General features: G+C 32.7%; 1 protein-coding gene across 2 annotated transcripts; it reads right to left on the bottom strand.

The window, feature by feature from the left end:
• Positions 1-269: 269 nt before the first annotated feature.
• On the bottom strand, positions 270-21893 carry LOC134725794 (serine/arginine repetitive matrix protein 1-like). 2 transcript variants are annotated; one of them, XM_063589952.1, is made up of 5 exons: positions 21672-21893; positions 12008-12119; positions 10139-10714; positions 4325-4349; positions 270-3358 (listed from the first exon to the last, which is right to left on the bottom strand). In XM_063589952.1, the coding sequence occupies exons 1-5, from the start codon at positions 21715-21717 to the stop codon at positions 1943-1945; spliced, it is 2175 nt and encodes a 724-aa protein (XP_063446022.1). In that variant the 5' UTR covers positions 21718-21893; the 3' UTR covers positions 270-1942. The 2 variants fall into 2 exon arrangements, with proteins under 2 accessions (XP_063446022.1, XP_063446021.1); XM_063589951.1 differs by having other exon boundaries at positions 10091-10714; positions 21672-21887.
• Between the last annotated feature and the right edge of the window lie 1296 nt (positions 21894-23189).

The following is a 23189-nucleotide window of genomic DNA, read 5'->3' as shown; positions in this document are numbered from 1 at the left end:
GATTCTTATGTAGACGAAACGCGCGTCTGGCGTACTAAATTATAATCCTGGTACCTTGATAACTACTTAACAGTAGTCAAAATGCCAAGTCAGGAATATGACAGTTGTTGTCCATTCGTTGGATGTGTTTTGTCATTTGATTTTGCCATGTGAGTATGGACTTTGCGTTAAGAATTTTCCTCGGAGTTCAGTATTTTTGTGATTTAACGTTTTGCAACACTCTTCGTATCACTTAACATCTCATTTCATTCATAAGCGAGACAACTCTATTATCAAAATATATTTATTCATTTGAAATGAATATAACAAATATATAACTGTAAAAGATATATCATATACTTTATATAAAACGTCTTCAACGTTTACAGTAATAAAATTAATATATATAAAAGTAATGGAACCGACAAACAAGGATAATGAATCTTTGATGATTTCTTGTTAAGTAAAGCGTGCAAAACTAAAATGTGTATCAAGTGAATGCAAGTACTTTGTAGATTACATGACATATTTACAAGTAAGCTCTTAAAAAAATGAACAATGCATAAAAAATCTATAAAAATATTAACATCTCATTAACTTTGCAAAAAAGGACCAAAAAGCATGAGTTGTAAAGAATTTTCCAGCCAGAAGGAATTTAAACACAAATGTTCATCTTTTCAATCTATTTGTGATATATAACTTCATTCAGGAAGAAGCTATGTTAGTAAACTAGTTTTCAAGCACCTGATACAAAAAAAAATTAATGTATTGTACACACAGTGATACTATCTTCGTGTGCTACAAGAGTTATACAGCTGCTGTATTTCTTGGTCCCCAAACATCAATATGTATGGTACATGTATTAAATAATATATTGGTGAGAGATTATGGCGACTATTTTTTTAAAACTTTTTTCAAGAATTCATTCGTTAAATTGTAGATTGTATATAAATTTGTTCCATATTTGGCTATCAGTCATGGCACACGCTATAAGATATAGCCCTTTCATAGTTTGTGTGCTTTTGATCAATACAATTTTTACACTGAATACTTATTAGATTCAAATAATAAAAAAATACAATGTTAAAGCTTCCTTCCATCAAGAACCGGTTATTTTTGTTTATTACAATTCATCATGCGAAATTAAAGCATTCACCCTGTATATAAAACAGTTAAATTTTGAAGTCTAGGCAAACAATACAGCGATCTACAATAATATGATATTTTTAAAAATGACTAACAGTGATAAAAATCATAATAAAATAATCATACACAGATTTCCCCTTCTAATGTCATGGAATTGGCTCTCGGGTATAAAAGGGCATGTGCGATTAGTGATTGTCAACTAAAAAGGTAAAACTAAGCACTACACATTCATGCATGTTTTTATAAGTTTGTAGCATCTCGACATGTAGCTATTCTCGTCATTGAATTTGATAAGCAGATATCAAGTTTTGATTGCTTTGATGACATTCGTCCTCTGGTTTCATTCATTAACACATTTGCTTGCAATTCGTACTTTTCAAAATAAAGTGTCACAATCAATGTCAAACTGGATTGCGAAAATTGTTTTAGGGAAACATTTCCTTGTTAGTATGTTAGCCTACTAGTATATGAGGATAATGATTACACTGTTATCGAGTTCAATATTTTTGTCCACAAAAATGTATTCAGTTTCAATTTAAAAGCGGCACCATCAGAACATGCAACTCATGTTCCCCACTAAATGCATGCGTAATAGGACTCTTCAACACTGCAAAGATCATTCTACATGGTATGGTGTAGAAGTATATATTATTTTTCATTTAAAATATTCGGGTTAAATTTGTAGTATAAGAAAAGATATGTAGCAAGTTTTTTTTATTACGGTAGCCATTTCCCGTTTTTATATCATAAGACTAATTCGATAGATAAAACATATGTCAGTCAAAAACCATGTAATTGCTAGCATCATCATTTTAATTTATTTTGGTAAAGGTGGTGGTGGTGGTGGAGGTGGAGGAGGGGGTGGGGCACGTTCCTGTGGAGGGTCATCGGGGTTTAAGTTTTGAGATCCTCTGGGACTATTAGGTTGTGATCTAGGAATTATTTCGGGTGGCGAAGCAGAAAAGTTTACAGCCCTATTTCTTGCGGAATCAGTGTCGTCATCATCATCCACAGACGCCTCGGGCATTCGATGTCTCTCTTTAAGCTCTTCCAGAACTTGTGTAGAAAAAGCAGCTCGAGCATGCTGTGTATTCCCCAAGTTTGTCGTGTAACGAGCATTCATTGGTCTAGAATCATTGCTTTGTGGTTGTGTTGGAGGTAAAGGCGGTGGTGGTGGTACTCTCCTATCTGGTGCTGGTGTTGAGGTGCTTCTGCTTATGTCATCTCCATCAAAGGGAGGAGTTGATGGTCTATCAGAACGGGATGATATGGGTATGTCGTTTGGGGGAGTTTGTGGTCTTCTGATAAGTGAATGGCGTGGAGTAGGAACAGGTGTCTCGTTTGGAATATCATTTGGAGGAGTAGACGGTCGCCTAAAGTCATCAGAACTATATCTATCCGTCCTATATAGATCAGGTTTCGCAGTTGAAGATAAGCGATTTGATGATGATGGATAATCGTCTCTATTCGACATGTATGGTTTACTTGTTCTTGAGAGACTTTGTCCTTTAGGAGGATATTGAATATCGTCGGATTTATATTTTTCAAGGTCATGAACAACAGTTGTATGTCCAGAGTCCACAATATTCTGAAGTCTTTCTGACATTGATACACCCAGTGCAGAATGTGATGCAGATGGGGTTTCAATCGGCTCTTCAGATGGTCTTATCACCGATGCATATGCATACTCAGATGGAATAGAACTTATAGGCTTTCGTTCTGGTCTTGGGGGCGTCGAATCTCGACGTAATGGTGGTGTTTGTTCTCGCCTTGGAGGCGGACTTGGATCTCGTCTAGATGGCGGACTTGGATCTCGTCTTCTTGTCGGACTTGGGTCTCTCCTTGGTGGTGGACTTGGTTCTCGCCATATGGGAGATGATTCGCGCCTTCTCGGAGACATATCAATATGTTTCCCGGGAGGTAGTAATATAACGTCTCCGGGTTTTGCACTTGCGTCGGATGAAAAAGAAAACATTTCATCGATTTTAGCTGCTGTATCGCCTCCACTTGCTGAAGAATTCCTCCGATAACTTGATTTCGATACTTCTGTATATAAATCTTGGTGATCAGATGTTCTATATCGTTCAGGTGAAGGAGTTCTAGACCGTCTACGAGCGGGAGATTTTGACCGAGATTTGTGTCTTCGCTTTGGTTGTTCGGGGGATCTTGATCGGCTTCTTGATTTAGATCGTCGTTTGCCTCTTTTCTTTCTGTTCTCTTCTTCTTGTATTTTCTAAAATAAATATTTATTTAAGCTTTACATAAATTTATACAAAACAAGATCTTTTTCTACTTTTCCTGCTAAGGAAACCTGAAATAAATACAGATAATAACCGACTTTTTTCCTTTGGAAGTTTTTGGTAAGGAAGATACCTCTCCTCAGTATTAAAGGATTTTCCCAGTCTATGCAGCAAAGTTCACATTTATTATTGCATACTTTAGTAATTTCTTAATTTGTCGTGCCCTTTTACAATATATGTAAGACATTTGAAATTTACAAAGCCAAAATAGTTTGCCAGATCTACAACAATTCATCATACTTTTGTCAATTGCTTTGAATAGTCAATGTCGCCGTTGGTTCTACTTGGGATTTGGGCCACACATAAAAATATTTTGGTTTGCCCAAACCCTATCCAAAGGTTGAGACAGTGGGTAGGTAGGCATTTTCTTTTTCTTTTTTTTTCAAAAAAAGAAATTATAGTATCAGATGTTTATCAGTCTTCATGTCTCTTTGATTAAAAAAAATCTTCTCCTAATCAGGACAATAAAAGAATTTGAGTAGCCAGTTTTTTTCTGGGTAGTAGCGTTTGGGCAAACAAACCTATTATTTATTATGGCCTTGTTTCCCATTGTAAAATATAACTTGGACATGAAATTTACTGTAACAACTTTGTGTGGAATTATTCCAAACTTATAAGTAGACATGACTCGATAGTTATTCTTCACTAAGGTTGTTTAAATGTGAGATGTAACTTACAAGTATATAGATCACCGTAGAAAGATGACCAATTATACTTGTCGTAAGGGTTGTCTAATTTGGTATTCCTATCGCACAGCTAACTAGTACAATTACAACAGTACAAGTACAAACGAAAACTTAGGTATATTTAAGATGCATAGTTGATTTTGAACTATCTAGCATCATTAAGTTTCAAAATGTCGTGATTCTCATATGAATTCTTATATCATTCGTGCTTACCTTTTCCTCGTCACTGTCTATTTCTCTGAAAAAGTAAGGGAACACAAATTAAGGAATGCTGCTACTATAAACATACTTTTACCTGTTACAGCTAAAAAGGAAAAAAATATCATATTTAGTCTTACATTTTCACTGTTTAACATATATTTAATAGATAATGGACGGATTGGTGTATCAGTGGTATGAAATTGGTACTGTTCACAAACTTCTAAAGCAGAGCATTTGCACGTTATAAGCCTGGTACTTTAAATGAGGTTTTACAATCACTGCTTCGATGACTCTGCTGGTGGACGTTCCGTTCCCAATTGTATCACGATTCCGCAGTAGTCAGAACGTTTTTTTCTACATGAAATGTCATTGATGTATTATTATTATTTTTTTACTTTAATGAAATATGAACCACGTACAGGTTTTCTATCCCGTGTATAGTTTGCTTTATTCGTATTTTCCAAAAGGTTTTGGAATTATCTGTTATCAATGATCTTCAATTTCTTGATAATAATCTTATGCATTAATAAATCTACTTTTGATACTCTCAGTTGTTGCAGCGTCAATAATTCTCAGTTGTGTGTGGGTGTACATATTAATCTATTATATAAAACAATAATGTTAACTGATGTACCCCTAATTTTGACATTTTTACCTATTTACCATTTTCCATACATTGTTGTCAATATGATGGAATTTTATTCGACTGTCATACAAGTGAGAGGTTTGGCAAATTATAAAATAATACCATTTTGATCCGCCATTCTCTGCATAAAAAATGCCTGTACCAATTCAGGAATACGACAATTATGATCCATACGTTTGATGTGTTTGAGCTTTTGATTTTGCCATTTGGTTAGGTACTTTCCATTTTGATTTTTTTTCTTCGGAGTTCGGTAGTTTTGTTATTTTACTTTTTTCGATCAATCTGATGCAAAACAAATTCTGTGTTCATGCTTTTTTGCTACATTTGTGATCGAAGCGTGAACGCATGGTCTGCTTTTTAAATTAGATAGTAATTGAATAACTACTCTACTACTTCTAGCACAACTGCAATTACTTTCATTACTACTAAAAGATATATTTGTACATATAACTCAACAGCTTGAGTTAGAATCCGACTGAGGGAATTATGAATGTGTGCTGCAAAAAGTGTTTAAGCAAGCTAACAATATACAGCAAACAATATTAAACAAAGATATACTATATGCATGGTAACTAAACTTCTATAGATTTCGCCTAACAAAAATCGGAAAAATGAGCACAAAATCAAATGCCGAGTGGTTCACAACATAAGACATATTTACGCACAAATCCCAAACATTTGTTCATCGAACGTTTCTTTTAACCCTCTATCGTTGAGTCATAATGAGAGTAGTACACTTGGTTGTCCTAACGAAGGTTAATCCGCTTCTGTGTGTGTTACATATTAATGTTGTGTCGTTGTTCTCCTTTTATATTTAATGCGTTTCCCTCAGTTTTAGTTTCTTATCCCGATTTTGTTTTTTGTCCATGGATTTATGAGTTTTGAACAGCGGTATACTACTGTTGCCTTTATTTAGCTTGTCAGATAGCTTTGCCTCATATGCAGTGAGTTACTGTGTTGTCTCAAAACCGTGGCACAAGAAATATGGAAGCGATCAAATGAGCAGGAAAATAACACGTAGAAAATAGTGATATTAATAGTTATGTTTTGTAATTCTCATAATGTTACGATGATCTTTGTAGAGTTTTCGGTTGGCGGTCTCCCCACAACCAATTCTCGAGAAGTTTTTGGAATTTAATTACAGCCGTTGCAGCATTTTTATAGTCATTTATTTAATACTTACTTATTGCATACATTGCTAATTTATTATGTTTTTTCATGTCTTTCGTTTTTACTATTGTGATTTGTCCATATGACTTTTTGTGTTTTTTTGTTACATAATTGTTAAAGTGACTAAGATTATAACACGATGGTGTAAAACATTTTTTTCCTGTGCATGCTTGGTATGAAGATTTAGTTCACAAAATGTTGTTAACTTAAATACAGTTTTGAGCAATGTTTTATCCCTTTTGCATTAGCTTATTATTGAGTTACTTAAACAAATTATTCAATCTGAGCGTATGTTTTAACAGCAATGTTATATTTAGAGACGTAATGAAGGATTTTATAGATTTTATAGAATAAAGCAAGCATAAAATACATATTTATTGTTATATAATGTGCAAAATGTACTACTGCGAAAAAAAACCACTTTGCCATCCTTCAGTTTATTTAGGTAGGATTTTATTTACAAAACAATATTAGTTCAATATATAATCAGAACTAGTGCATACTTTTTTAAAAGAATTAAAAAGTGCGAAGGCAGTTGTCTGAAAACACCTAGAAACATTATGAAGTATGTACATATTAAATACTGTGTACATACTTTTCTGTAAAGCTTAATTTTTATCGTTAATTACATGCATGCTACATAAAGGTTTTGGAACTAGTTGGAATCGGATATCACTTAATATTCACTTCGATAATTCATTCAATATAATCAATATAACAATAAACGAGCCATGTTGGCGAGTTTATCTTGTTATTGTTGAAAATAAATTATCAAGTTGCTATCAACAGATATCAAAATCTAACGAGTTCCTAAAACTATTTCTCTTATGGTATTTTTTCCCCTTAGACTGCCTATCACCATCTAAGACACAATTTTTTTTTGAAAGAATACAGTTGAAAAATGCTTGTTAAAAAATAAAATCAATTCTTGAATGAAGCTTAAAGGTTGTTAAAAATAAATAACGAGTGTTGATTGATTGATTCTTGGTTGCTTAACATCTATAAACTGTTTGCTTTATATAATATTAAAAGAAGAAGACAAACTGATCAAGCACTTTATAGATCAAGGAAATCCAACTAAAATTAATACCACCTTCCAAAGGGAAATAGAAAATAAACTTAAGAATATAGAAAATAATATTATAGAAAATTTAGAAACAGCTAAACCTTTCAGTTTCTCAGAAATAAAAAAAGTTATAAATGGACTAAAATTAGGGAAAGTTGCTGGCCCTGATAGAATTATAAATGAAGTTATAAAATACTCTAACCCATTTATGATTAAAAATTATGTAAAAATATTTAATCTTATTCTTTTAACAGGGAAATACCCTCAAACATGGAGAAACTCATTTTTAGTCCCATTACATAAATCTGGAGATAAAAATGATCCCAATAACTACAGAGGAGTCTCTATGATTAATTGTCTTGCAAAAATATTTAATGCAACTCTAAAAAATAGGCTCACTAAAATTATAGATGAACAATTAAGTAACAGCCAATTTGGTTTTAGAGAGAACCATAGAACTGCAGATAGCATTTTTATATTAAAATCTCTAATAAATAAGTATTTACATAAAAACAAAAAGAAATTTTATGCTTGTTTTGTAGATTTAAGAAAGGCATTTGACTCTGTATGGAGAGATGCTCTTTTGTACAAACTTTATAATATGGGGATAGGGAAGAAATTATTTAACATTATAAAACATCAATATGATGACACTGGGTCTTCAATTAAATACAAAAACATGGTAACTGATATGTTTAATATTACAAGAGGGGTAAAACAAGGTGATTCACTGAGTCCTACTTTATTTAATATATTCATTAATGACATCACAGAGGTCTTTGATAATGACTTGTGTTATCCTCTAAAAATTATAGACTCAAAACTAAGTTGTCTGCTTTTTGCAGATGACTTGTTAATTTTTTCAGAAACTAAAACAGGGCTACAGAATAGTCTAAATAATTTAGCTTTATACTGTGATAAATGGCAGATAGAATTGAATATTAAAAAGACAAAATCTATGATATTTAATAGGACATGCTCTAAACTAGAAAAAACATTTTTGAATTTTAAAAACAGTAACATTGATAATGTATCAGAATACTCATTTTTAGGCTTATTAATTAAATGCAATGGCAACATGTCTCATAGCACTAAAGAACTTGTTAAAAAAGCCAAAAAAGCATTATTTGGGTTAAAAGCTTACACAAAGTCTTTGAATAATTTACCAGTCAAAGTTGCATGCCACCTCTTTGATTCCCTCATTAAACCAATAATGATATATAACTCTGAAGTTACATATTTAGACACATATATATCTCTTTTTAGAGCAAAAAACAGAGCTTTAAATTCTGGAAAGGAAGTAGATATTTTAAATTTTGCAGAAAAAAGTCCAATTGAAAAATTACACTTGCAATTTTGTAAATTTTTACTAGGAACTAGAAAGAATGCATCTAATCTTGCAACTAGAGCTGAATTGGGGAGACTTCCTATAGAATTTAATATTAAAACACAAACATTATTATATTTAAAGAGATTTGAATGCTGTAAATTAAATCCTCTTTTGAAAGAAGCTTACATGCTTAGTAAAAACTTAGACTCGGAAGGAGTATACTCCTGGTTTACCTATGTTAAAAATATTTTAAGTGAACTTAATATAAATATAGCACAAATTCAACAAAATACTAGTTCAGACAAAAAAATAGATAATTCATTTAAAGTTTATATAAAAACAAGCTCTAAAAACTTCTTTGAAAATTTGATACATGATAAGATGCAAAACATAGATGAAAAAAGTAAACTTTATTTATATAAGAATCTTAAACAAAATTTATGTTTTGAAGACTATTTAAGAACATCAAACTTTACTTATAGAAAATTAATAACAAAACTAAGAATAAGTGACCATAATTTAAATATAGAAAAAGGCAGACATACAAATATTCCTAGAGAGCAGAGAATATGCCTTAAATGTAAAACATTAGAAAACGAAAAACATTTTATATTAGATTGTAAATTAAATATGGAACTAAGAAATAACTTTTTTAACAACTTGGATTTTAATTTTTCTGTTAAAGATTTATCTGATGAAGAAAAGTTGATTTCTATACTCAATCCATCAACACCATCACAAGTAAATAAATTGGGGTCCTACATCAAAAGGTCATTAGAACTGAGGACAGGGGACACTGGAATAGTTACTGTAAATGGATGATTGTGTATATATATATGTGAAATATAGTTATATTGTTTATTATTTTATATGTCACAAACTTAATGTTTTAGTTTATATGGCAATAAATATTTGAATTTTGAATTTTGAATATATATATGCATGTCCATTATACTATACCGTTATTGTAACTTTATATTGTATTATGGAGAAGACTTCACAAGTATGATTTACTTGTGTCTAATCCATTTTGCTTTGATTCAGCAAATAAAATATGTTTAAACTAAACTTTAGGCAAATATTTCAAGAATGTTTAGGACAAAAACAATTGTTGAGATCAAGCGATTGCTTTATTTTCTCATCCTTGAACGATTGGGTAAATGATACCGCGAAAACTAGGAAGTTGGGCATGATGAATGTGGGCATTGAGCCCTCATGCAGAAGTATAGAAATTTAAGTAAATCAAACAGTGTCATAAAGAAAAAATTATCAATCTGGACCTTTGATGGTCATCTTCAACCTTGAAAATAGCCGATTGAAATGTCGCAAATCGATATCGAATGGTAGTATAAGCCAACCAAAATAACACATTTGATATTGCTTGTTGATATCGCACTCCATTCAATGCGATATCAAAAATAAAAATGTATCTGTTATATGTTGGAAATAAACAACAGGTTATAACCATAAGAGAAATTTAAAGCATGTAATATATTTCGTAGATATTTCACAATATATTCCAATAAGTACAGTATGTATATGCTTCTAGATATTTCATCGACTTACTTGATGACTATGTTTGATTGTCTATCAGGCAGAAACGAACGGTGGTACCTCATTTTCCGCTCCCTCACTGTTGATCTGTTTGATCTCCTGTCCTCATCCGACTCATCGTCGTCCGATTCATCCACGTACACTGTGAATTGAGGCGGGAAGAAGTACGGGTGCATCATTGGATCAGGATAACCATATGGTCCAGGATATCCTGGAGGAGGAGCACCTCTTCCTCTAGGTCCCATTGGATATGGATATGGACCTCTTGGGCCTACAGATCCCATCGGGAACATCATTGGGGGACGACGACCACCACCACGTGTAAATACAATTCGTGCAGATCCTCCTCTCATTTGTCCCCTTACTGACCCATGTGGTGGTCCCCTATGTGATCCGTGCGGTGTCCCAGCATGTGAACCATGTGGTGTGATATGTACTATCGGAACACCTCTGTGTGAACCTAAATCAGTTGCATGTGGATGCCTTGGTCCATGTCTATGTTGTGGACGTGGTTGTGGGGGAGGCATATATGGGTTAGGTTTTGGATAGCCATTAGCAGCTGGTTTCGGTGCATGTCCATTGGCGAAATGTTCCTTTGGTGGACGTCCTTTTGGTTCTGCCTTCTTCCTCTTTTTTCTGGAAATCAAAAATTTTGAAATCTTCATTATTTTTAGAGTTGTGTTAAAAATTATGTTAATGATATCTTGGATATATAGGATGTTAGAAAATTAGAAAGGTTTAAATATTCCTATTCATTGTTTTAGAATGTATACTACGTCTCAAATGTCAAAGTATACTTTTGGGTCCTTTATGGGTCAACATGTAATTTAATTGGCAAAGAACGATACTGGATGTATTGGTTTTTTTTTTTTAAAGTAATCGTTATACTTGTTTTATGTAGCAAGAATATAAGTTTAGTGAGTTTAGTGATACCATTTTTTGTTGTTCTTACTCTTTTAATTCTGAAAGCATTTTATGAGGTTTTATTTCGAATATCTGTAATACAATTTTGTATTTGCATCTGTAAAAGATTCCCGAAATTCTATAAAAGTTTAAGAAAGGTTGTTTTAAAAACTTTGACTTTAAAGACTGTATCTTCTATCTAACAAACAAAAAAAGGCTAGATGCATGGCTTTGCATTAAGCTGATACAATTCAACATAAATGTTTATTTTGATTGGAAACTTGTCCGAGCCAAATTATAGTCTTGCCTGGAAGACATTTTGTCTATGACCCGATAATCTATGACAAACATCCACAGACATTTGCCTCAGAATATTTTATACCTTAATATAACATTTTACAGTTTCGCTCTAGCTAAAGAAGTTCCATAAAACGCTTGGCTGCTTTTGTGGACCTTACTTTCGATCATTTGTACAGTTTTTTCCCCCTAATCTACGTTAGTATTTAAACAAGAGGCTCTAAAGCTAACTCTCTAGAAGAATGTCATCCAAGGCAATGTTCTATCTTTTATAGTTGTCAATATAATAAATAATAAAATCGAATCGCCAAATTTGCTCGAAGTGCAAAATAATCTGATATATCATGTTCTTCTTGAATAATTCCATTTTTAGTAGGGAATAAAGGTTGATTAAGATGTTATAGCTTGATAATTTAAAACTATACTTATAGAAATGTTTTTTTAGACTTTCGTGAATCGTTTTGACACGGTGGGTTATAGGTGATTTGAATAAATAAATACTTTATTCTAATGTTGAATTTTGGACGGTCACGTTTTGCATGTGTGACTTTCCTAGCAGTCAAGACAAAAAAACAATGCAGCAACAAACGGTTAGTCTTTATCACCTAGTTTAAATGTACAAATGATATTTAAACAATAAATAACATGAAAGTGATTTTAGAAAGCATATAAAGATCTTTGAAAAAGTTAGCAATTTAAAAGTGAAAACAAATACCTATAGAAACTTACCGTAAATAAAATATTATAACAGGAACTCCAACGACAAGTACAATGAGTATCAAACCGGAAATGACGCCTGCAGCTACCACACCAACGTCTGTGTCAGACAAAGCACCAGTGCCTGTAAGAGAGTAGACAATTAATAACAATACAGAATATTATACATCCCCATCAACAGTGATCAGTTCATGCATTGAAACTTTTTTTACTTGCATTTATATATAAATGTATTGTAAACTTAAACTTAGAGTAAAACAAAAGCCCTTTTTGCTTAAACAGGGTTTTACTACAAATAAAACACAATTAGGAGTTATTTTGGATGGATGGATTAATTTGTGTTTATTAACGTCCATGGTACCAAGAGCATGGTAACAACGCACACAACCATCAATTCAACTAATAAGTGATTACTATGGAACGCCATAGCTGTCTTATGTGTCTTTTTTATTGCTTTTCTATTATAAGATGGTGCTTTTCTATTATAAGATGATGGTTTTCTATTATAAGATGGTCAAGCTTCTATTATAAGATGATGGTTTTCTATTATAAGATGGTGGTTTTCTATTATAAGATGGTGCTTTTCTATTATAAGATGGTGCTTTTCTATTATAAGATGGTGCTTTCCTATTATAAGATGATGGTTTTCTATTATAAGATGGTGGTTTTCTATTATAAGATGGTGGTTTTCTATTATAAGGTGCTTTTCTATTATAAGGTGCTTTTCTATTATAAGGTGCTTTTCTTTTATAAGGTGGTTTTCTATTATAAGGTGCTTTTCTATTATAAGGTGCTTTTCTATTATAAGGTGTTTTTCTATTATAAGGTGCTTTTTTATTATGTGATGGTGGTTCCCGTGATTAACCGGGAGTGTGGGGAACCACTAATGACAAGACGATTGTCCGGATAGTGACAAGACGGTTTACCGGACGAGATATAAATAGTCATAACTTTTTTGTTATTCGGTAGATTGGTTTAATATTTGTAGACCTTAAAGATATCAAAATATATTTTATGAAAATCAAACAAAATAAGTGAAAAAAAAATATTTTTGAGCGAATAAAGTTGACCGGACGGTATTCACACTCGTCGTTATACGCTGTACATATATTCAACTTGTCGACAACAAGTGTTAATATCTTTGACAATAATTGTCCAAGTAATTCAGGAATCTGTGAGATTTAAAAACAAATTATACGAAAATATAAATTTATAGTAAAAACAAATATGTTTCTGCTAAAAAAGTTGACCGGACTGAATTCACATTCGCCGATGTGTTTAACAGAGACATATATGATACATGAAGAGATTCGCACATCTATAATTGTATTTTAGGTCTTTGGTTTTAAATATATTAACAGGATTTTCTTTCTTCACAGAAGGTTGACTGTCAGTTAGAAGTATCTGATGATCTTGACTGCCATTATCAGCATACCTCAATCTTAGTAGATTTCGGTGTTTATACAACCTTTCTGTTTTGACTGAGGTATTTTTTAACTTGGCTGGTGTTTTCAACTTGGCTGATGTCTTTAACCTGGCTGGCGTTTTGTTGTTTTTGGAGACTGAGGTTCCAAGGGAAAGGACACTCAAATAATGTGCCTCCTAAGAGTCCGAGAAGCTCTCGGGATGCACGATTTTGCGTATTTTTTTTCAAGGCTTCTGGGGGTCTTGAGCGACCGCCAGACCCCTCACCGAATGGTGAATATATTTTGCCTCAATTTTAAATTTAAATATAGTGACAGACTAGTTAGTGACAGTGCAGTATTATACAAAAGTAACTTTGTGTTCGATGCCCGTCCTTTATTTTCTATTGTAAAGTGTCTGAACACGACTGAATGCAAGTTTACTTCTTCGATGTTAAAGGTCATATTGGAATACATTGTTGTTGTTTTTTCAAATGATTTGATACCGGCAGATTGGTGGTCTCACTTTAATTTAATCCATGTCAGCTATCTAGTTTTATCTTTAAAAAAAAAAGAGAGAGACAGTTTTTAATAAAAAGTTCAATTCACTGTAATCTTTGTTTGGATTCTGATTGCCATCTGATTATATAAGTTAATTCAATTAAATGTATTTGATGTCTCAGGTGTGAAAACTTAAATGACATGATTATTTGCTTGATTAGTGATTACGACAGGTGTCAAAATTAGATAGTAATCTAATTAAATACATGTAATAAATATTTTATATATCAGGTCTTCTAGTGTGCTGGTGAACTTACTCAAGTCAATATTTTGAGCTCAAAGTTTTTATTAATTTATTTTATTTATTTATTTATTAATGAAATGCACATTTATACCCCTGGGGGTTAATAAAAAAGCACCTTATAACAGAAAAGCACATTATAATAGAAAAGCACCTTATAATAAAAAAGCACCTTATAATAGAAAAGCACCTTATAATAGAAAAGCACCTTATAATAGAAAACCACCTTATAATAAAAAAGCACCTTATAATAGAAAAGCACCTTATAATAGAAAAGCACCTTATAATAGAAAAGCACCATCTTATAATAGAAAAGCACCATCTTATAATAGAAAACCATCATCTTATAATAGAAAAGCACCATCTTATAATAGAAAAGCACCATCTTATAATAGAAAAGCACCATCTTATAATAGAAAACCATCATCTTATAATAGAAAACCACCATCTTATAATAGAAAACCATCATCTTATAATAGAAAACCACCATCTTATAATAGAAAAGCACCATCTTATAATAGAAAAGCAATAAAAAAGACACATAAGACAGCTATGGCGTTCCATAGATTACCATCTTTCTAAACAAAATGAGTGTGAGCAGCGTAGCTATAGGTGGTGTATTTCTAAGTCTCTATTAAAAAGCACCAGGGGCGTCATCCACATATATTCCTTGACTAAAGTGTTTTGTACAATCTGTGTATTGAAAAAAACATAGGCTTTCGGTTTCCTGGAGAGAATTTGCCTCGAGTATATGTGATCGGTCAATGGTGAGCTAAAACAATGACTTTATAACTGATTTTGCAGTAGTTTTCATCAATAACAAAGTCTGTTAACTCCAGGGTTCTATAAATGTATCCAAGTTAACTTGTTATGATTACAAGAAACGTGTCTTATGGGCTAGATTGGTAAAAAATCAGGGTTCGACTAGTACACATTATAAAAGTATGATTCAAAGCCATATTACAAAAAAAATGTATTCTCCTGACAAATGAATAGTTCAAGCTTACTGCATTCTGCAATATTACATTTGGTCTTCTTACTTTTTCATATATCTAATAATATTTGTAATAATTACAGGTAACATTTGAGATTTACATCAGACGAATGACATTACATTTGACAGTTTATGTAATAGTGTCGTAATAGAATTGTAAACTTGTATAACACCATTGTCATATTCATCTGTGGGAAAAGAGTCATTTGGTCTATTATATTCATGGGGCGATAAATTTATTTTCGGGAGGGAGAGGGGATAAAAAGGAATAACTTGGCCTGGTATGAACTGAAAATAAATTACAGTTGTGACAGGAGGATAAGCATACGTACCAAAAACAAATGAAAATCAATCCGGAAAAAAGTCATCGTGCCCCACCCCCCAGATTTTTTGTATCTCTTTTCGCAATTCAGTCATGGCTTAGAGGAAGTCTTTATAGGCATTGAACTAGTAAGCTGTAGCCATCATACTAGTGGCATATAACTAAAAACTGATTGTTATAGCAGACATCTAGACGTTACTTTATAGTTTTCAATGATAGACAACTACCTACGCATAAAAAACAGGTTCTTAATCAACTATATTTATTTGAACTCAACAGAACTCTACAGAAAAGCAGACAGGAGAACACTGACTAACACGAAAAAGTTATTGTATCAAATAATCGTTAAATTCAGTTATTATTTATATAACATATTTGAATAACACAAGATTTAAATACCCGGTTATGTATATAATATTATTTCATTTCAGGTTTTTTAAATAGGAAAATCTCCATTATATCATCTTACTTCAGTTTGTTTTATATTAAAGTACAAAGAAGTAAAATAGAGCACAACGTTTGCCACGTAAAGTTTTTTTATGGTTGAGTTGTTTGGGGTATACCTTAGATATCACAACTACGGTATATGGAATTTTTCAGTGTCTTTATTTCAGAGATTACCACTGCGGTATATTTCTGTGAAGTGTCTGGTCAATACCTCAGATATCATCACTACGGTACACAGGTTTGAATTTTCTGGTTTGTCTACTCAGATATCGTACACATGTACCAAATGTCTAGGTCAATACATCATGCATATATCAACACCGTGATACACATGTCCGAGATTTCTGGGCCAATACATCAGAAATCACTATGAGGTATGCAGGATCGATTTTGTCATGGCTTTTACCTCAGCCATCACCAAAACTAGAGGCTCCAAAGAGCCTGTGTCGCTCACCTTGGTCTTTGTGAATATTAAACAAAGGACACAGATGGATGTATGACAAAATTGTGTTTTGGTGATGGGGAAGTGTTTGTAGATCTAATTTTCTAAACATTCTTGCTGCTTACAATTATCTCTATCTATAATGAACTTGGTCCAATAGCTTCAGTGGAAAATGTTAGTGAAAATTTACAAATTTTACGAAAATTGTTAAAAATTGACTAAAAAGGGCAATAACTCCTTAGGGGGTCAATTGAACATTTTGGTCGTGTTGACTTTTTTTTATGTCTTACTTCGCTGTACATTATTGCTGTTTACAGTATATCTCTATATATAGTATTATTCAAGATAATAACCAAAAAGAGCAAAGTTTCCTTAAAATTACCAATTCAGGGGCAGTAACCTAACAACAGGTTGTCAGATTCATCTGAAAATTTCAGGGCAGATAGATCTTGACCTGATAAATAATTTAACCTCTTTGTCAGATTTGCTCTAAATGCTTCGGTTTTTGATTTATAAGCCAAAAACTGCATTTTACCCCTATGTTCTATTTTTAGCCATGGCGGCCATCTTGGTTGGTTGGTACACATTTTTAAACTAGATACCCCAATGATGATTGTGGCCAAGTTTGGTTAAATTTGGCCCAGTAGTTTCAGAGGAGATGATTTTTCTAAAAGATTACTAAGATATACGAAAAATGGTTAAAAATTGACTATAAAGTGCAATAACTCCTTAGGGGATCAATTTGCCATTTTGGTCATGTTGACTTATTTGTAAATCTTACTTTGATGAACATTTTTGCTGTTTACAGGTTATCTCTATCTATAATAATATACAAGATAATAACCCAAAACAGCAAAATTTCCTCAAATTATCAATTCAGGGGCAGCAACTTAACAACAGGTTGTCAGATTCTTTAGAAAATTTCAGGGCAGATAGATCTTGACCTGATAAACAATTTAACCCCTTTAACAGATTAGTTCTAAATGCTTTGGTTTTTGAGTTATTAGCCAAAAACTGCATTTTACCCCTATGTTCTATTTTTAGCCGTGGCAGCCATCTTGGTTGGTATGCCGGGTCATCGGACACAATTTTTAAACTAAATACCCCAATGATGATTGTGGCTAAGTTTGATTAAATTTGGCCCAATAGTTTCAGAGGAGAAGAATCTTTCTAAAAGTTTACGGACGACGGACGCCAAGTGATGAGAAAATCTCACTTGGCCCTTTGGGCCAGGTGAGCTAAAAAGGTATACAGGTTCGAGTTGTCATGTTCTTGACCTCAAATATCATCACTCCGATTTACGACTTCGAATTATCTGGGTTTACACCTCGGACATCATTAATACAGTAAACGTGCGTGTGTTGTTTTAAAATAAATCTTTGTGATCTTCACTGCTGTATACAAGTTCGAGTTGCAGGTTCTACAGATATCAACACTAATTTAAGATAAACGGGTTCAAGCTGTGTGTGTATATCTGAACTAATACCAATACGTCATACTCCTTTATAGTTATGTGGGTTTATATCTCAGCTATAACCACTTCGGTAGACCTATACGAGTTCAATAAATGTGGATCTATTAAACTCAAGAAACTACTGCTACGGTATAAGAGTTGGTAACTGGGGTTTTGCCTAAGTAATCTTCACTTAGGTACATGACGAAGATGTGTTCTAGTATATATATGGGCACGATTTGTCTTGAGTTTTATACCGCAGATATCATCACTACAGCATAATACTAGTATACGACGGTGAATATACGGGTTAAAATTGTCTAGGTCAACATTGCAGATAACTATAGTGTCAGTTGCGCACATACTTTAAAGTTTGTCGTCTTTTTGAAATATATCATGATGAACAGTTACTACATGAATGAAACTATAGATACTAAATGTTTTGCTCCCAAAATAGGCTGTCTGTGTTGGGATGAGTATCCTTTACATGTCCATGAATATATTACCATAAATTTTTACTAAAAAATTATTTCTTCCCTTCACTAGAATGAAACTTATGATCCTTTTTCCCGTCCGTTATTTTGTTGTTATTCTTCAGGTTTTTGTGTGTGATATTTTGTGTGTTTTTAATGTCTAAATAGCCCTTATAAAAACTTCATGTCTTAATTCCCCATCTCATTTATGTCAATTAGAAGATGTGTCTATGGGTCATTTTAGATTTAATCTTTTCCACTGTACATGATTCAGTGATTATTACAGTGGACACGGTGTTCTTTGTCACAGTCGATTGTATGCCTATTTGCCAATGTAAAAGTTTCTGCCTACAATGTTTAATAAACACAAAAGACATAAAGCGAGGCGTGTTCCTGGTTCTTCAATTACAATTGGTCATGATTTATATTTAAATGAGTATTTAACATGATTTTATATTTAAATGAGTATTCATCTACTTACACTGCTCCTTATTAAAGTTAAAACTTTATGGTTGGATTAACTTATTACTTCAAAATATTTGTACTATAGAAATATATGTACACATATATGTTGAAATATTTTAAACAATTTAATTCGGGATTTTAATCGTATAGAAATAAAATCTACCCGCATATTAATTGTGCCCTTATGTTTACATAACCCAAAAGTTTAACATTGGGGTAGATTTTTAAGATGTCTACAATGCCAGCACATAATGCTAGTAAAACAAAGTAACCACGATGAAGCAGGTAGAGTTAACATGTCAAATAAAGTTTTCTTTATATGTACAAAAGTAAAGAATAGCTTAGTTATCATGACCTTATCTAGAAATATTACCATGACTTAACTTATTCTAACGTTAAAATTAAGTACATTCATAATCGCCGAACTTTCTTCACCGTGTTTATGTGCATGTGACACAGTGCGATGATAGAATTAACATAACACAGCCTTCTCACATTTATATTGAAAAACATTTCCGACTTAACATAAATACCCATACAAAAGATAAGACATAAAACAGTTCCCAAGAAATAGCCTGATGTTTCTTTGTTAAATATTGCACATTTATCACAGCCTACCAAACCCTGACATAAACAAGACAAATCACAGCAACCACCACACAACAATCTCATGTGCAAATAAGACAACCACGGATACCACGGCTTAACTATCTCTAAAGAAAAAAAGAAAAGGCACAGCTCCGGCGGTCTAACTGGTGGTCTGAATGCGGTCAACATAATAGAGAATAAAGGATAAAAGATTAAAGAATAGAGAATAATGGATGGATAAAAGAAAAGATTAAAGAATAGGGAATGAAGATGTGTTAGACTATAAACAATGACAGGCACATATTACAAGTTGTAGACAAAAAACGTTATATATTACAGAATACAGTATGGAGACTCCCATTCAGACCCTCCTTACTATCTCCTATAGTTTTAAAGACAAACCAGTACAATTGTCCCAAGCATGAACATAGATTGGACAAATTACAGTTGACCATGAGCTAAATATCTAATATATGCATGTAACAATAAGACTAAGAGAATAAGCACAGTAGACTTAAGCTTTCCTTTACATGAATTAAACAGAGCACAGGGAACATAAGTTTTCTTTTGTAGTTATAAAACAAAGCAAAGGGAACATAAGTTTTCCTTTGAAGACACAAGACAAAGCACAAGGAACGTAAGTTTTCCTTTGAAGACACAAGACAAAGCACACGGAACATAAGTTTTCCTTTGAAGACACAAGACAAAGCACAGGGAACATAAGTTTTCCTTTGAAGACAAAATACAAAGCACAGGGAACATAAGTTTTCCTTTGAAGACACAAGACAAAGCACAGGGAACAGAAGCTTTTCTTGAAGACACAAGACAAAGCACAGGGAACATAAGCTTTCCTTTGAAGACACAAGACAAAGCACAGGGAACAGAAGCTTTTCTTTGAAGGCATAGGGAAATGGACAGGGAACATAAGCTTTTTTTGCAGGCATATAACAAAGCACAGGGAGCATACGAGATCCTTTGTAGACATAAGACAAAGCACATGGAACATGAGCTTTCCTTTGCAGATATAAGACAAAGCACATGCAAGAAACATAAGATTTCCTTTGCAGACATATGACAAAGCACGTAGAACATAAGCTTTTTTTTTTACAGAAATAAGACAAGGTACAGTGAAAATATATGCTTTCCTTAACAGAAATAAGAAAGAGCACAGGGAACATAAACTTTCATTTTCAGACATAAGACAAGACACAGGGAACATACACTTTGCTTTACAGAAATAAGGCAAAGCATGTAGTGAACATAAACTTTCCTAAAAGATATCAGGGAACATGAGCTGTAGTTCACAGGAATCAGACAAAGCATAGGGAACATAAGCTATATCCTTTACAGAAATAAAATAAAAACAAAACTATATATATCCTATATATATGATGGACAGAGTACTACATATTACAATATACATATTATGATACTCAATGTGTTCTCTTTATGCTAGGAATGAAATCTTATCATTACACCTAATTCACCAAAACAATACATACCATTTCTATACGTACATATATATAGTCTACCTATAGGTGTACATTCTCCTCAGTTGACAAACACGATTTAGTACAGTTTTAAAACAATTTCGGATGATATGAGCGAATATTCACCCTAAATTTGTGTCACTTTTGTGAAAATTAATGTGATCTATATAATATTAGACACGATGTCATGCTCTTTCTCTTTTCAATAAAATATGCCATATATATCTTTGTAAATAAGTCCTGGTAATTTTGCAGTTCAGTCTTTTTGAAAATCAACGTTATGCATTCTATTATCAAATGAATGCATGCTTCATAGACAAATAGATAAGCAGTTCATAAACAACTGAATGGATATACTAATAGTGCGACCAATAAATGATTACCGTCAAGTATTTACCACAACCATGTCTAAAAGTTACAAATGTTCTTTTTTAAATGATTTTTTAGTTATTGATTGTGTTTCTGTAAAACTAAATGTGTATTATAACCGTTTGGTGACTTATGCCACACCCTTCTGTAAGACCGGGTATCTCAACCACACACATGGTCAACCCATTAAAGTATCGATTCTTACATATTGATTGGTAATTATTTATTTATTATAACTAACACAGCAAAGCTTTGTTACTGCTTTGTTATTTATATGTTAAATCAATTATTTTATTTCATCACGTCCCAAGATGTCTGATTATTAACCTTACCTGACAGGTGAGAATCAACGGATTATTTTTCCTAAATATATTCAAGAATTAAACAAGACAAGTTTATTCCTGATGTTGTCAAAATCGTCAACTTACCCGGTATAAGGCAAAAGATGCTGATTATCGGTAGGTACAGTATCATCTTTTCCCCGAAAATCCAGTTTTATGGAACTAGGAAGTTTGATCATTATTTCCCATTATTAAAATAGCACAATTCGACACCGTCTGTCCTTCATTCTATATAGTACACTTTAAACAGTTTAATGTTAAGCTTTCATGCACCGATGGTTACTCTAAATAGTATGAATAACTTTAGTACTGCAATTCAGGTGTTTCTCTCGGGACACCGAAGATCACCGAAATGTCCCGATGGTTTTATGATCAATTAGTTATATATGTTTGTCTCCTAAATTGCTATCTTGTCATATTGGAATAATCATAACATATCTGGTGTATGAAAAAAGCTGCATGTTTATTGTACTTGGGGAATTTCTAGATATTCCTTTTCACAATTTCGCCTTTTCCAGATAACGAGGCTTTGATCAGAGTTATTTGGGTAGTCGACCCCCCCCCCTTTTCTATATTTATATCTTGTTTTTTGTTGTTGTTTGTTTTATATAGAAAACATGCCTTGCTATTTAAATTATCTCCGCTTATTTAATGGGATCTTGTAAGTATCAATACGATTTAAAAGAAAAAGCAGTAATTAGTATAAATATCTGTTCAAGATTACGTGCCTACTTTTCTATCCCTGATACATGTTGTTTTTAAGTAATAAAAAGTTAGAGCTTCAAAAGTTAAATGGCTTTGCTCATTGTTGAAGGCCGTACGGTGACCTATAGTTGTTAATGTTTGTGTCATTTTGGTCGTTTGTGGATAGTTGTCTCATTGGCAATCATACCACATCTTCTTTTTTTATATGATCGTTGACTTTATACATTAAATTCTTCTAGTTCAAGCCTTAATTCTATGTATACATATTAGGACATACAACACGAATACAGTGATTTTTATTAGATACTACAAATTGAAAAAGATCCAAGTCGATGATTGTATTAAACAGATCAAGTGGTCGTTTTAATCCTTCCGTAAATGCTTTAAACTTCATGGAAGTTATAACAGTAATGCTGCATTGGCAAAATTAAAAAAAAATATTTGCACATCCCCTAACTATACATTTGGTATGCGACAACAAATAGATTGCCAATTGGATATCATGAACTCAGTCCGTTGATAAATGTTTGTGGTTTTGTTACGTTCGAGTCCGTTGGTCAAGTAGACTAAGCGTCAATTACTGAGAGTAATTTGTAAAAAAAGGTGCTGTAAATTCGTAGTGTTTTACAATTCTCTGGTATTTATATTGTTTTGCCCATCTATTAATACTTAGTAATACCATCACGGTGGTCTTTATAAAAGAGTAACACAAAAATAAATCTATGGAAGGGTTTAATCGCTTCCCTCGCTGTACCCTTAAAAGGGTTACACGAAAATAAATCTTTGGAAGGCTTTTATCGCTCACAAATTTCTGCGGGTACCTGAAATCTAAATCGATGGTCATACGATGGATAAGTTGCCATCATGAATAGCCCAATGTTTTACTGTTGCACACGAATT

Source organism: Mytilus trossulus, chromosome 7 (genome assembly GCF_036588685.1).
Source record: "Mytilus trossulus isolate FHL-02 chromosome 7, PNRI_Mtr1.1.1.hap1, whole genome shotgun sequence".
Taxonomy (NCBI): domain Eukaryota; kingdom Metazoa; phylum Mollusca; class Bivalvia; order Mytilida; family Mytilidae; genus Mytilus; species Mytilus trossulus.
The sequence above is the reverse complement of the archived record's forward strand: the minus strand, read 5'-3'. Positions and strand labels throughout refer to the sequence as shown.